Source organism: Equus przewalskii, chromosome 30, assembly GCF_037783145.1.
Source record: "Equus przewalskii isolate Varuska chromosome 30, EquPr2, whole genome shotgun sequence".
NCBI lineage: Eukaryota > Metazoa > Chordata > Mammalia > Perissodactyla > Equidae > Equus > Equus przewalskii.
In genome coordinates this window covers 12,425,477-12,441,195 of record NC_091860.1, presented here as the reverse complement: position 1 = coordinate 12,441,195, position 15,719 = coordinate 12,425,477, and the positions used below count along the sequence as shown (strand labels likewise).

The 15,719-nt window shown below is 43.9% G+C and overlaps 1 protein-coding gene and 1 long non-coding RNA gene across 3 annotated transcripts in view; one reads left to right on the top strand and one right to left on the bottom strand.

Moving 5' to 3' along the window:
• The window catches only part of PIP4K2A (phosphatidylinositol-5-phosphate 4-kinase type 2 alpha), a 166,947-nt gene extending 158,969 nt beyond the window's left edge, over positions 1-7,978 (bottom strand). Inside the window, exon 1 of one of the 2 annotated variants that reach the window (XM_008510558.2) lies at positions 7,529-7,978. In XM_008510558.2, coding sequence (XP_008508780.2) covers positions 7,529-7,978 — 450 coding nt within the window. The remainder of the gene's footprint in view (positions 1-7,528) is intronic. The other variant, XM_070601559.1, reaches the window with a different exon arrangement.
• A 6,310-nt stretch (positions 7,979-14,288) lies between these two features.
• LOC103543695 (uncharacterized) overlaps positions 14,289-15,719 on the top strand; it is an 84,863-nt gene continuing 83,432 nt past the window's right edge. The window contains exon 1 of the long non-coding RNA XR_011535151.1: positions 14,289-14,445. This is a non-coding gene — a long non-coding RNA (uncharacterized lncRNA). The remainder of the gene's footprint in view (positions 14,446-15,719) is intronic.

Below are 15,719 nucleotides of genomic sequence, written 5' to 3'. Positions count from 1 at the left end.
GTCTGTTACTTTTTTAAAAAAAAAAAAAAGGTAAAATATCAAATCGACAGCTGACATAACTTGCAACCAATAAATCTGAATTAAGTTTTGATACCTCAAACAACCTGATTAGTAGTGGATGCGTTAGAGACACAAGAGAGAACATGATGACAAAATAGATATAGAAATTACAGCAAGGGCACAAAGATAACTCTAAAATGACTAATTCATAACTCAAAGATGCACAAGGATGTCAAGTGCAATGGTGACTTTACATCTATGAACCAGGATAATGCAACAATTAATTTAACATGCACTCTAATAATTTTTCTTGTTTTATCATTTAAAATACTTTTTTCAAAATAATAATGACAGCTAATATTTATGAAGAACTTACTACATGCCAGTAATTCTTTGGGCATCTTACAAGTACCAATTTATTTAATCCACATACCAAACCTCTGTAATAGGTACTATTATTACCTCCTTTTATAAAGAAGGAACTGAGAAAGAGAAGTTACATGGGTTGCTCAAGGTCATACAGCCAACCAACCAGTGTGGCACCAGACCCCAAGCTCTTAACCACTGTGGCCGGGTGAAAAACAAGAGAGGCTTACTTTGAATGTAAAGGCTTATTTTTAGGTAGGTTACTGTTTTAAAACTCCCTGCAACACTTTTTATGAATAAATTTCATACCCTTTTCCTACATGCTTTGAATATAAGCACTGATTTTCTTTCTGTAAAGGGAAAATAGTTTTCTCTCAACATTAATACTCTGCCAAAGTATAGCTTTTAAGACTAAGGAAAGGGATGACGGAAAGAAAGGAATAACTCCCAGGCCTGGCCCAGACCGCTCTGCCCAGTCTTGCCCCATGCTCTCAGCGTCCCGCCCTGTATCAGACAATGCTCCGGGGCTATTTGGTTTTCATGGCCAATTTTTTCAGAAGTGGGTGGCCATGTCCTTCTTCCTAGTCTGTCAGCTCCGCTGAAACCTGTCCACATGGTTGAACCTGCTGGTATCTGATATACTGGCGGCAGAGCCTTCCGCATCACAGCGACATGCAGCCACCACAGTATGACACGGAGAGACTGGTGGTGTGGTTCCCTGACATGGAAAGAAACCTGGGCTGCAAGGGTGAGAGCTGGAATCTTAACCACTAGACAACCAGTGCCAGCTACTGCGATCTCACTAGGTAATTCATTCAACCTACACACGCGCCTATGTACTACTATTCCTGGCTGCTGCCGCTCTCCCCCATTTCCCACCCTATACCACCCCCAATTTACTCTTGCAAGGGTTCTTAACTAGGTTCCGCAAACCCCTAACTGGTCCCTGGATAGAATTCAGGGCATCTGGGAACTTGGTAGGATGTAGCCTACGTATTTTCATTTATTCCTTCAAGAGCAATATCAACGGACTGTCATAGAGGTCCACGACAAAAAGGAAATGTGAATAAAAGAAGATACAGTGAAATAAGCTGGGAGGTATTTTTTTTTTTTTTAACAGCCCAAGAAAGAGAGAAATAAATCTGGTTAGGATTGGCAGAGGTGAGAATGATAAGGAAGAGATGGAGTCAAGGAAAATAGCTAGGTATTCCTAAATAAAACGGCATCTTTCATCTTCCTTCTACTTCTAACCTTCTAAAAAGAGACGCTGCCTCTACTTCCGCTCATTAGCTCCTTCAATCTTTAAGCGCACGCGTACATGCATGCGCGCGCGCGCGCGCACACACACACACACACACACACACACACACACACCCCTCAATCAACCACTCTTGAAAAGTACATCCACGAACGTCATAATCTCTGGGGCACCTAATTCTGCTGGCCTTCTTGTTGAGTTTTCTCTTGCTTCCTGTTTCTTCTACCTCTGTCCTTTCCTCAAAACCAAGTAAGTGTCCCCAACGTTTCAACTTTTCCCTCAGAGACCTATTTTACCCCCATGGCTTCACCTACCAGTCCTGCGTGGACAATTCTCGATTCTCCGTCCCAGCCCTAAACTTGCTCCTGAGCTCTAATCCCGCCTTCCAACACCCCACAGGTGGGCACTGTCACTAAACTATCCATCACCATTACTCACAATTCAACATTTCTTAAATTTAAAAAAATTTACTGGTTTCCAACACACAGTTCCTTCTCCTAACTTTTCTAACTCTATCACAGGTCACTATTCTTCCCAGGATTCATCATACACAGTCAGGGGACAGATCCTGAACATTTCTCTTTATTTTTAACGATGTTCCTTCTACTTTTTTGCTACTCAAAGTGTAGCCCATGGACCAGCAGTGTCAACATCAGCTAAGAGCGTGATAAATGCAGAATCTCAGGACTCAGCCCAGACCTGCTGAGCCAGAATCTGCATTTTTTAAATGTCCCCAAGTGATTCATATACACACTAAATTTTGAGAAGCAGTTGTCTAGTGCTTATTAATATGCTACTAGCCTAATTACATCTGAATTTGATCATTTTTAGGCATCAACTACTGAATCCTTATTATATGCTAATTACAGTGCTAGGCTGTAAATACATTATCTTACTTAACCCTCAAAATAATCCTGTGAGGTAATCATCATCATCTCCATTTAAGAATGTGTAAATTGAGGCTCAAGTAGTTGTCAGTGGCTCTTAGAGCCAATCAAGGATGGAGGCAGGATTTACACCTAATCTGACCACAAACCATTCTGCCAAATTGCACAAATCTCCTTACATCCCCAAATTTCTATTTCAAAGGGTATGTTGGGCAGAATTAACTACTCTGGTTGACTGCATTTTCTAATCAATTAACGTAGATTTTGCTTGTTTATTACAATTCTTGCTGAAAATCTTTCGAAAGGCATAGCAGACAATCCTGCCGTAAAAAGGGGAATCGTTGCCCTGCCCTGTGTGTCATTCTGAACACTCAATCCACTCTAAGGTATCTGAGAAGACATGGACAAGAAAGCGTATTCTGTTCTCAGGATCATCCCAAATTCGAGGGGGTATACAATGCTTTCTCTAATAAACTTCGTGTATGTCTGCTTGGCATTCTTCTTTCCACTAAAAAGTAAAAGGAAGAAAAAAAATAGTGTGAGACTAGCTCTGGAGTGAATGATTAGTTGGGTTCCATTCAATGTCTAGCTAATTATTATTTTAATTTAACTGCCTCATTATATTCCATTCGGTCAATATTTCATGGTCATTCATTTCATTTTTAAACCTAGTTTCCTTATCTTTTTCAGAGCCCAAATGTAAACCCACAAACCTAAAAGACATCATTATTTGCCCAGTATACAATTTGCTTATTTCATTTCCCGGACCTTGCCAAGAATGTAACAAAAGCTATGGGTGCTCTACCCAGAAAACCGCATATTCGTCAAAACTCGGCTGGCAGACACCAAAATACACATCCCAGCTCCATTACCAAGACAGATGCCCGCCTGACAGCCTGGCAGGGCCCTCTCCCTTCTTTGGGGGACTGTTCCTCCCCCAACTCCAACAGGTAGGAGCTGCCACCTTTCGATAACTGCTTAGTCCAAGGGGAGGCCATGATGCACCGGAGCCAGACCCAGAGGAATCCCTCCACGGGAATTTAACAACTGAATCGAAGACACAAAGTCCCTTTTAGGGGGCAGAAATTACAAAATGTGAAATTCAGAAACTATTAGTTCCCTGGCCTGTGCAGGAAACCAGTCAGCTATGAACAAGAAGAAAGCCAAAGCAGACAGAAAAATCCCAACAGCACCCAATCACCTGCTTCCAATTGTTCTGGAAGCCCAGCCCTATTCCTGGTCTTCTCCTGGTTTGGTTACTAATTCTTCCTTCCACAGTGATGGACCTCCAGAACCCTCCTGCTATTTTAAATTTTTGCCTCAGCTTATCTGTGTTTCTACGGCTTGCGACCAAAAGACTTTAACATTAATAATGGCTACTCTTAAATACTATATTTACTTTAAACAAGTTTTATGTTCTTTAAATTTTTTCTATACAGATGATGTCTTCCTCTAGATACTTAAAGAGGTTTTTAAACACTAATTTCTAGAAGGCTCACATTTCACTCTGCATAAAGATCTTCTAAATCGCTATTTAAAACAAGTCTTGGCTCCTATCATTCTACATGCGCCACACACTATTAAAATACAATTTTAAGAAGCTAGCTGCCTGATCATTTTTAGTGTAATTCCAAATGCAACAAGACAAAATTGCCTTCTTAAGTCGTCTTTCCCTTTATGTATTCAATTAGATTCTCTGCTTAAAATACTTAAAATAAAAATTGGCAGTGATCCATTCACTGGTGGGTATTTTAAGTTAGAAAGCAGCGACAGCAAATTAACCACACGAAGTCAGGCTTACTCTTGTCTTTGAGAATTATCACCACAATGGACTTGAAAATTTCCACCTTAATAGCAATTTTTACATTTTAATCAAAAAGACTTTGACTTAATACACTGCAATGCAGCCCAACTACAATCAATCCGACAAACTCTTAGTTCACACAGCCCTTAAAATCAGATTTCCTTCCTTCTGGTCACGGCCATGAAATTCCCTGAACGCTGATGCATTTGCAAGGTGCAACTTTTGTTATATACTATTTTATTGTTATAGACTATTGTTTATACTATTGTAATACTATTATTGTTGTATACTATTATATATATATGTAACGTTTGTTCTATACTATTACTATTCCTAGTCTATGGATCCTAATATAATGCTATGAACCCGGAAGACTATAAAAATAGTTGAATCTTGAAGGTAGAAAAAAACTTGGAAAACATCCAGTCCAATTATTTTCTTTCACAGATGCAAACACTGATGCAAAAACTAGTTAACATGCCTAAGGTCAACAAAATTAGAGAAAGAATTAGAACACAGATCCAATGAGCTTTTGACCATAGTATGCAGAAAATCCCCAATCCCCTTTTAAGATGCCTACGTGGTAAAATAAATACGCAGTTCCCCTTAGTGTTCCAAATGTATGGTTATTTCTAATTGTCCTTAAGACAAACCCAAATGAATTTTAAAAGCATGAAATCGCTTTATTTATGACAAATCTTTTCCTGTTAATTTTGATCACATTAGAAATGTAGAGAAAGACTCGGATTTGAATGACCTGTTCCTTCTCTGCTATGTTCTCTCAAATGTCCCCATTCATATACAACACTATGCTTGCTCCTTCTTAACAATGCTGACATATTTATTCTCATTATACTATAAACTTTGGTGCACACAGGTCGTATAAAAACATTTATCTAATATCAGACTTTGTCACCTAAAATGAAATCAATCAGAAATACACGGCACTAAGTGCTTAGATTTCATCTTTATATACACTTCCCTTTCTTTTTGTCAAAAATAAGAAAGAAAATAAACATTTTGAAAAAGGCGGCTGTGAAATCGCTTTGTTATGTCAACTCAGAGCCCTCAAAATAAAGATATCTGGGACGAAAATATAAGGGGCATTTTTAGGAATCTTTTGCACAGTGGCTGGCACTATGTCCCCAATATATATTTCAGGAATGAATAACATGGCTACATTACATACTATGGAAACTTGACTCCTCTAGATGATGACGATATTTAGAATTGCTAACTTTTCTTGAAGGCAAAAGAAAATAACATGAAATTCACTATCTACAAATTATACATTATTTTTACAAGCCTTAAGCAGTTTTAAAATATTTCCAATTAGCAAGGAAGTCTAAGCAAATGTAGCAATTCAAATATAATGTAGCAACTTAGGTGGTTACAGTAAAACACCCACAATTACAAAATTTTCTTTGGAATTCTGACTCATTCCCAGAGGGCACACTTTTTCAGCAGCATATTGTTGATGCCACTTTACTAGATTAAACTCAGACACATTCTCCTGACCAAAACACCAGAACTCCAAAGGAGATAAAAGCACCCACAAACACGGAACATAAATTTTTTTAAAAAAGGAAACTAACAACATAAATAATAAAAAAGCTTAACAGAAATAGACATAACTCTAAACTGTCAACTTACTACATAGGAAAAAATTCATTTTATTTACTATAATAAAACCTATGACAGTTTTGGTGCAGTAATGTATGCTGTTATAAAAACTTACATTCCTAATTGGCTAAAGAAGTTGTCAGGAAGTTAAAATGAACTTAAACAGATCAGGCATTAGGCTGATAGAAATAATCGTTTCTCAACCTGCTTAAAAACAGTCCCTGCATACAAACACAGTCAACCCTGGTACTGTTTCATCTTTTTCCCCAGCTCAGCCAGGGGAAGAAAAACACAAATACGATGCTTTTGAGCCATTTTAAATACCTTCATTAAACTGAGACTGTTCTTTAAGAAGCCAGCATGGTTTTCTGTCACTTCTATTATGCTCCAAAGAACACAGACATGCACTGAAATCGACAGTAGGGAAAGTAAGCTTACACTTTTCCTCAGATGCCAACTGACTGCAGTGGGTAAGGTCATGGTCAAAATTCACAGGCTCATTTAAACTTTCATGGCTCAGCCAAGAGCTCCTATCATGTTTCCTGATCCCAAGGAGATTAAAACTGCAGGAGTTTCTCGCTGTAAGATCAGCAGGAGGCTTTTTCAGACCCTCAAACCGCAGTCCGCAGAGCCCGCAGCGGCGCATCTTCCACCACCTCTGGCTGGGCGTTAAGCTAACCTTTCCAAGCGTTCTCCTCCAGCCTTTACAACAAACTCCCCAAACGGGTGCAGCCAACTCAAGACCCTCCTATGCGCGCCAGCTGAGACCCTCCTCCTGCTATCATCCCCCCGGCCGCCCTTCCGCAGTCGGTGACTTCGGCCTGGCTCCCCAGGGTGGGGGAGGTGGTGTGGGGAGGAAGACTCCCCGCCAAGCGGCTCCTCAGCCGGCACAGCGGCAGGGTGATGCGGGAGAGGAGCAGAGGAAGATGCTGAACACCAGTGCCATGTTTACACTGGCTTTTTCTTTGCCAAAAAGATTCCTTGTGTCCAATAATATCGCCTTTAAAGGAAAAAAGGACCTAAGCACCAAAGCTGCTGCCCCAATCTCCCCGATCTCCACTATTCTCATCCGTTCCCCCTCGGGGAGGCTCCGGACCCTCCTAGCCTCGGACAGGTACACCTGCCCGTCGGCGGAGGACCGGGCCGCCCAGCCGCCCCCAGCAGAACGGAGCGATCGCCAGGACACTGACCCCAGCAGCCCCCACCAGGGCTGACAGCCCAGGCGTAGCCGCGCCCCGCACAAACTTCCCAGTTCCGGGGCTGCGGGGACAGACCGCGGGCGGCCGGCCGGGGGGCGGCACTGGCCGCAGGGCTCAAATGCAGATGGAACCCTTCGTCCTGCACGCGGTCCTAGATCCCAAGGGGGTCTAAGTGGCGCCCGGGTGGCCCGGAGGGGCTGGCGCGCGCCGCGGGGCTGGGGGCACGGAGACGCCGCGGCGGACGGGCAGCCCTGGAGGGGGAGCAGCCGGAGAGCTGGGGCCCCGCTCGCGCTCCCCGCCCCGCAGCAGCTGCAGCAGGAGGAGGAGGGGAGCGAGGAGGAAGAGGAGGAGGAGGAGGAAAGGGACTGCGCGCCGCAGCCCGAGCCCTTACCGAGTGGTTTACCCCCCACATCAGGACGCTGAGCAGCGGATCGCTGGCCCGAAAGAGCTTCACTTTCTGCGCTACGAAGTGCTTCTTCTTGGTCTTCGTCTTGCTCGCCAGGACGGAAGACCCCAGGTTGCTGGGGGTCGCCATGGCCGCCGCCTGTCCCCTCCACCGCCGCGCTCCCGAGGCCGGGGACCCGCCCTCTCTACACGCCGGCCCGGGGAGGCAGCCGCATCCCCCCGGCGGCAGCCCCGGCGCGCCGTGCCCTCCTCCGACCCCCGGCGCGCTCGGCCCCGCTCGGCCCCGCTCGGCCCGCTTCGCCCGGCCGGCTGGCAGGGGAGGGAAGCTGCGCTCGGCTCGCGCCCCGGCCGGATCCCGCGCCTCCGCGGCTCGGCGCTCAGCCCGCGGCTGGACCGGGCGGCCGCGAGCGGCTTCCGCGTTGGGCGCCGGCGTCATGACGCAGGGGGCGGGCGGGCAGCTGCGGCGCCGCCAGGCGGGGCGCGGGGCGCGGCCGCGGCCGCGGGACCGTTAAGCTGCGCCCTTGCGCTTCGGCTCCCGCGCGGTCTCCGCGGCGGCCCGGCCGCCCCCTGTGTGCGCGGGCGAGCTCCGGCCGTCCGCTCCCGGCCCGCGGAGGACGCCCGCGAGGCAGCCCCTCCTGCTCCCCAGGAAGAAAAGAGGGAAGGATGGGGGGAGTGGGGAGATCGGAGGAGAGGGGCCGCTTGCCCTGCCAAAGTCAGGAGACCTGAAATGCCACATGGAGACCGGGGCTTCCCTGGCACCGAGGGAAGGGACCTGGGCGCATCGTTGGCCGCCCCCCGAAGTGGCGCTGAAATGAACTCCTTAATCCCTTTGTGCCTTTAACCATCGGGCCCTTCGGACCCTGGATTTGGGCCTCCCCACACTCTCGGAGTCATGCAGAAGGGACACTCCCACCTAACGCCTGGGCTGTCTATTGCTAACACCACCAAAACCCTCCCCGGACAGGACCCTGCGTTCCTCATCGAGAGCCCTTGGTTTGGCCAGGACGATCATGCCCAAAATTGCACCTTCTACTTCAAATCCTCCAAGTTGTTCTTTACATCCCTAAATCAGCCCTTCTTAACGCTGGGAATACCTGACGCACCTCAGTCAGCTACCCTTCCACGTAGGTCTAAATACCTGCTGTGGCTATTTCTTCCTCAGTAATCATCAGCCCGTTCTAGGTACATACCCTGAGCCAGCCCACTGGGCAAGCACGCTATCTATTGTCTTTATTACTCCACTCAAATACCTACTGTGTGGATACCTACTACGTGCTTGGTCATCTGCATGGTTCTGTCAGGGAGACAAAGCGTGACAGACCCTTTCCCTTCAGGAGCTCGAGTCTCATGGGGGTGGGGAGTGATGGGTCATGTGGTCGCCTTCATTAGCTCCTCCTTTTTCTTTAACTGTTCTTTAAACATAGGGAGTTGCCCCAAAGTCCTCTTGTAGTCCTTTCCCTCTTGCTTCATACTATTGTCCAAAATGATGTGTGTTCCCCCAGCGTCAACCATCACCACTCTTAGTGGTTAAAAAAAACCACCCAAATTTGTAGTAAGAAGACATGGGCCAGTGCAGTTCCCCCACTTATTCCAGCAAATCAGTGAACGTCTCTGAGCCTCAGGTTCTTCGCGTTAACACTGGGGATAATCAGACACAGATGTCACTTTAGGGATTACTCTGGGCCTGGTTAGATAATTCTGCCCTACCTACTTTATAGGATGTTTATTGGAATCAAAATCAACACTGGACAATGGCTATGAAAAGCCCTTTGTAATCATACAGCACTAAACACATACAAGATAAAATGTAAATATTTGCAGATAGCCCGTAAATTCTCCCCTAATTCCAGAGAAGGGCCTGGTGGAACATTTTGACTTCAGTTGTCCACAGGGATCTCAAAAGGTGTCTACAACCAAGTTCAGCATCTTCCTCCATCCCACGTGTTGCTTCATTTTTCTATTCTATTGGGAATGGCATTCATATCAGTCAGCTACCCCGGCTAGAAGTTCATTTATTTAACAAATTTTCATTGATCCAAGCTTGAAAGCTTAGAATCATCATTGATTATTGCGTCTCAGCACCACTCCACATAAACCCCTTTATCAAGCCCTTGAAAACCATTGTGCTCAAATATTGTCTCTTCTCTGTTGCTTTCACCATCCTCCTAGTTGAAATGAATCCACTCACCTCAGTGCTTCCATAGCACTTTTGTTTCATAACAGCTCTATTGTACTTAATTGTATATTAATAATGCAAGACAATGGTCTTGCTCTGACTGCTAAAAAACTGAATTTAGTGACCACAAAGTGTTGAATGAGCCTACAGGAAAGGGAGATGGCTACCTGTGGGCACTGTCAGGTGAGGTTTTAAGTGAAAGGGTGGCAAGCTATGGTTGGGTACACAAGGTGTCACCCCTGTTAGGGGCAGATAGGGGCATAGGCATGGAAAGGAAAAATCATGTGGTATTTTCAGAGAGTAGTGAGGAGACTTGTAACTTTTAAAAGACAGAAATTTTTTTCCAGCTTTATTAAGATATAATTGACTTGTAACATTGGGTAACTTTAAGGTGTACAATTTGAGGATTTGATACATGTGTATGTTGTGAAATGATTACCACAGTAAGGTTAGTTAACATCTCCATCACACATAATTACTGTGTGTGTGATAAGAACATCTAAGATTTACTTTCTTAGCAACTTTCCAATATATAATACAGTATTGTAAAGGGACAGGATTTTCGGTGATTTAACTTGCTTTGAATGGCATTTAATATCACGCCATTCATAAATAGGTCATTTATTGATTTTGCCAATGACCTTTCACATTAACTTTGTACTCTGCAGAGGGGGTGTGTGATACAGGAATTTGAGAGTCACAGAAATGACCTCAGAAAGTACCTAATCCAGTTCTCAAATTATATCCACTAGACAACTGAGATCAAGAGAAATGTGATTTCCTGACTTGTTGAGAGACAATAAATTCTTTGAAGCCAGAGTCCATGTGGTGCTCACTCTGTATCCTCCCTGTGAACCTAACATATTCCCTTTCCGTAGCACTATGGCAAAGTTTTGGTGAATAAATGAAAAGGAAATTTTCATCTCTCACAGCAAAGTTACATGTAAAAATTCCACCCCCAGGAAATGTTTGTGCAATGTTCCATTCAGATATATTTACTGAGAAATTAGGTTAGGTTAGACATAGCGTTGAAACTTGAGAGTTAGATACTACGTGGATTTAGCAACCTAGCAATTTGATCACTGTTTTCCTTTGGAGTTTGTGTGATAAGGGAACAATGCATATGTCCTTGGTTCAGCACCTTATTCAGGCTGCTCATGTTGTCCAGGATTGAAGCTTCCCAACCACCAGCATTCAACAATGATCTTAACCAGAGGCATGGCCTGAGAAAGAAGAGCAAGGAAGTTCGATCTCAGGATGGGCATGTGGTCGTGTCAATCAAGGAGAACGCTGCTCCTACCCCTTTGCATTTGGCCTGTTGGGCTGTTCATCCAGGTGCCAAGGCCATCACAGCTGCAAGAAAGGCTCCAGCAGCCAAGTTAACTACGAAGAGAGAAGGAAATGTCAGGAAGATTGAAAGGCTCCCAATACTGACTTGTTTCTGATGCTGTTCTGTTGTTTCTTACTTTCTTTTATTGTAACCAACATTATTTACTATTCTAGAAGAGCATGGTAAACGTGTTATGTTGACTGAGGTATACAATACCAGACATGGGGGTTGAAATAGGGTGGATGCTCTGATTCTTTATTTTATTACCATTTTCATCAAAAAAGAACTTCCTCAATTGAATGATTCCAAGAAGAATTCTTCCTTGAGAAGAGGAATTCAATAACTTCCTTAGTGCTTTTGGAAGCTATTATGCTTTTCATTGTTCTCTGAGGAGATCAGAGCATGATTTGGGACAATTCCATTCAATCTTTTGTAGTGTCATCCAGAGCCTTGCCGTTCAAAATGGGGTGATTTTGGAAGACCACTATTAAAGTGTATATTCAGTCAAACCCAGGCAAAATGCAATAAATGGGATCCAAGAATTCAATTGGGACATGTGAGTTACTTTTGGGAGGGAAGCTGTTGACATGATGCAGTACAGCTTGCCATCTGGGAGTTCTGAGGGTCTAGCTGTGCTGTCCAAACCCCTCATGGGATGGCTCTGGTTTGGCACCAGCTGGTAGGGGTTGTCCACTCAACCGAAATATTGATGGTGATTCTCCTGGCTTCTGCAGCTGGCTGGGACTTCCAGGACAGTGGCAGCAATTCCAGGAATCTACCACTCAGTTGGCAGCTGTTTTCTTGGCCTGACTTGGGGAGATTGGACTGTAAGAAGACTGGGTGAAAGGAGCCAACACATAGAGTAACCACTTCCATCCTGCCCCCACTTCCTGTCCACTCCCCAAGCAGAGGATGAGAATGCCAACAGCCTCTTTAGAAGACAGGAAGCTGTGTGGAGGACAAGAGTCAATCTCCAACAGCATTATATCTTTATTATGTATACCTTTATAATAGAAATAGAAATTTCCAACATTGGAGAGCAATTGAATGACAGTAGATCCATATGGCAGACTCTAATGCAACCGATAAAAATGCTATTTTCAGGGGCTGGCCCCGTGGCCGAGTGGTTAAGTTTGCGCGCTCCGCTGCAGGCGGCCCAGTGTTTCGTTGGTTCGAATCCTGGGCGTGGACATGGCACCGCTCATCAGACCATGCTGAGGCAGCGTCCCACATGCCACAACTAGAAGAACCCACAACGAAGAATACACAACTATGTACCGGGGGGCTTTGGGGAGAAAACGGAAAAAATAAAATCTTTAAAAAAAAAAAAATGCTATTTTCACAGAAAAATGTAATGACATAAAATAACTGTGATATTAATCTAAGTGAAAAAACAGGATACGCAATTGTGTATAGATATGGTTTTAATATTATAAAATGTGTATGTGTATGTGTATGTCCCTGTGTAAAAGACTAAAATAAACTATGTCCTACTGTCGACAGTGATACGTAAGGAATGTGGTTTGAATTATGGATAATTTAAAAAATGTGTTTCTGCATTTTCCAAATTCTCTAAAATTCATATATATTACTTCGATAGTAATTTTTAAAAATGCAACTATCTTCTCTGCTTAAATAAATAACAGAGTAATGGCATTTAACATAGTAGCCCAATTCCTATAAGAGAACAGCCTTTTAAGTTACTCCTTGCTATTTATTATAGTTATTTTTGAACTAAGTCTGTAGTGGAACAGACCATTTTCCTATACATAGGGGGAGAGGAAGTTCTCTTGAGACCCCAAAGAGTCCTTAAGAGAAAGGAAGTCTACAAATACGAGGAAAACAGCAGTAGTGCTGTTTTATCTACTAGGCAACATATTCCCAATGCTTAGGGCTTGTGACTTTTTCATTTTCTTTTTTTTTTTTAAGAAAAACCTTGAGATCAGAAAAAAAAAAACTGACTCCAAAAGAAAACTGCAAACAATATTAATAATACAAATTTTATTAACTGTCTACAGCACATAACATAATACTATCAAGTTTATTAAATTTAGTATCAAAAATGCATTATATTTACAAGCATTTTGTGAGTTAGCCTTATTTTATAAGGATATATAACAATTGATAAAAAAGATAAACAGCCAATCAAAAATTAAACATTAGGGGCCAGCCCCATGGCTGAGTGGTCAAGTTCATGCCCTCTGCTTCAGTGGCCCAGAGTTTCGCCAATTCGAGTCCTGGGCACGGACATGGCACTCTCGTCAAGCCATGCTGAGGCGGCATCCCACATGCCACAACTAGAAGGACCCACAACTAAAAATACACAACTGTGTACCAGGGGGGCTTTGGGGAGAAAAAAGAAAATCTAAAAAAAAACAAAAATTAAACATTAGTCATAGCCAAAAATTCCAAGAGCAAAAATACAAAAATCTTTTCTAATATATTTTACAGCAAGTGTATTGTGCTAAATGTGGGATATGAACTCGTTTTAATCTGTTTGATATGAGGGGGTGGAACCTCCAGAAATAGGAATGCCCAGCACTTAAGAGAGTCTTCTAAATGCTCTGGGAAGAAGAGGGTTTTCACCTCATTGATCAACAACGTCCATACAAATTGCTGTGACCTTGAAGGCAAGGCTGACTGGAAAGACCAGAGGAATCAGAAGATTTTAGCCTGAGCCTTTTGTCTTGCCTAAGGGAGAAGGCCATGCTATCCAGAAGCAGGAGGCAAGGGGACTCCGGCTGGGTGGAGGCTGGTGGCGAGAGGAAGCCCTGTAAGCTGCCTGTGAGTTTGTCCCAACCCCTTATGCCTGTGGCACGAGTTAAGTCTGAGTATCGTTAAGGCAGCTGGTATTTTCCTCCATTATTTATTTTTTCATTGACACTTCGGAAGAATGCATTCATGCAGCTAGCATTTTTTAATTGTACCTACTATGTGCCAGGTAACATGCTAGGTGCTGCGTATGATTTCTTCCCTCATAGAGTACAGTCTGAGAGGATACAGAGTAGAAACAAATATCTAATCCTATAATTACAGATTGTGACATGGCTTTTAAAGGTAATATACCCAGTGTAGTGACAGAAAATAGGCAGAGTGTCAGGGAGACCCTCTCGAAGGAAGAGATATGTAAGCCTGAAAGATGAGAAGCAGTCATCATAAGGAATGGGGTGAAGAGTGACAGGACAGAGGCACCATTGCGGAAAACTTCTGTTCTAGAACCCAAAGGAAGCCTGCATTGGCAAGGCAGGCAGGGGTCAGGTCAGACCCTGGCAAGGATTTGAATTTCTTCCAAGGGCAACTGGAGCCCTTGAGAAGCTGAGGATGTGTTTATAAGAAGATAGTGGCTCCTGTGTGGAGAAGAGATTGAAGGAATGGAAATGTCAAAGTAGAAAGACAAGTAAGTAAACCATTACTGGAATCCAGATAAGAGGTGCTGATGGCTTGGACTAAAGTCTTGACAATAAAATTCATCTACAAAAGGCAGTAGTATTTTAGTGTGGATGGGGGCAGAGAAAGTGCGAACCTGGCCTCACTGCCGAAAGGGGCGCATAGTTGAGATCTCAGTCAGTCCATCTGTGCTTTTAACATTCCTGCAGTCAAGGGGCACCTGGTGTAAGCACCTGTTGCTGTTAATGAGAAGGCATCTAGAGAGAAATCTCACCCAACGTCTGCTTTAATGGAGGTATTTTTAATTCTAAAATATAGTATAGGCTATATGGATGCTACACTAAAGAAAACCTAGAGAAATAATTGGTGCATATAATTGAAACACAGCCAAAGAAATGTAACTTAAGATCAGCATAACGAAAATGCTCACAGCGATCTTCTTGCTGCTGTATCCGGTAGTCAGAGATGGGATGGTTCCCACGGTCTTTGCTGCCCTTGAGAACCAAATGGAAGACACAAACCATAGCCTTGAAGAGTTGGCAAAGAACAAAAGCCTTGCTATCCTGGCAGAGCCGACTGTCTGAGTTGGTTAACTCTGTGCAGGTCCAGTCCTACAACCCAGGGGGAAGAACTGAAGGGGGAAAGAGGAACAAGCAGTCTCAGAGAGATTCCCATTCCAGCCTCTTCCCCCTCCCTGCTCTCAGTTCCTGAAATCAGCTTTTTTGGCATCCTGCGGAAGCAGAAGCAGCATTGGAGCAATCAGTCAGGAGGCGCACTGTGAGGTGTCCCTTAGACGCATCTGTGTCCCTCACACCCCTTCTCCCAATCCTGGAGGCCTCCATTTTAGCACACTCGTTTTACCCCGGAGGGTTATATAGAAGCCTGCAAATCCACTGAACTTTCTCTGTCATCTGTTCAATGACCTCAGAATTTGATGCCTGCCTTTTCTCATGGTTTTGGGTTTGGGGACCTAGTGTGTAAAGTGCAGGTTACTTCCAGCCGTAGCGGTCTGGTGTCCATCCTGTCACCCCCAGACATGCCTTAGTCACTTTCTCAAGTCTCTTAAACTTGAAAGGGATGGAGGTGGGCTTTGCAGGTAGCTTAGACTCAGAAGAGAACCATTTAAATCCTTTATATACTTTTAGTACCAGCTAACATTCAATTGTTGTACTAAAAGGAAGCCATAGATGAAATAGTTGTTACATAAAATTCTAGGCCTGAATTTTAAACATAGGAAACTGTTACTCACTCATGTTATTTGTCCCCTTTGTTTGTGCTTTCATC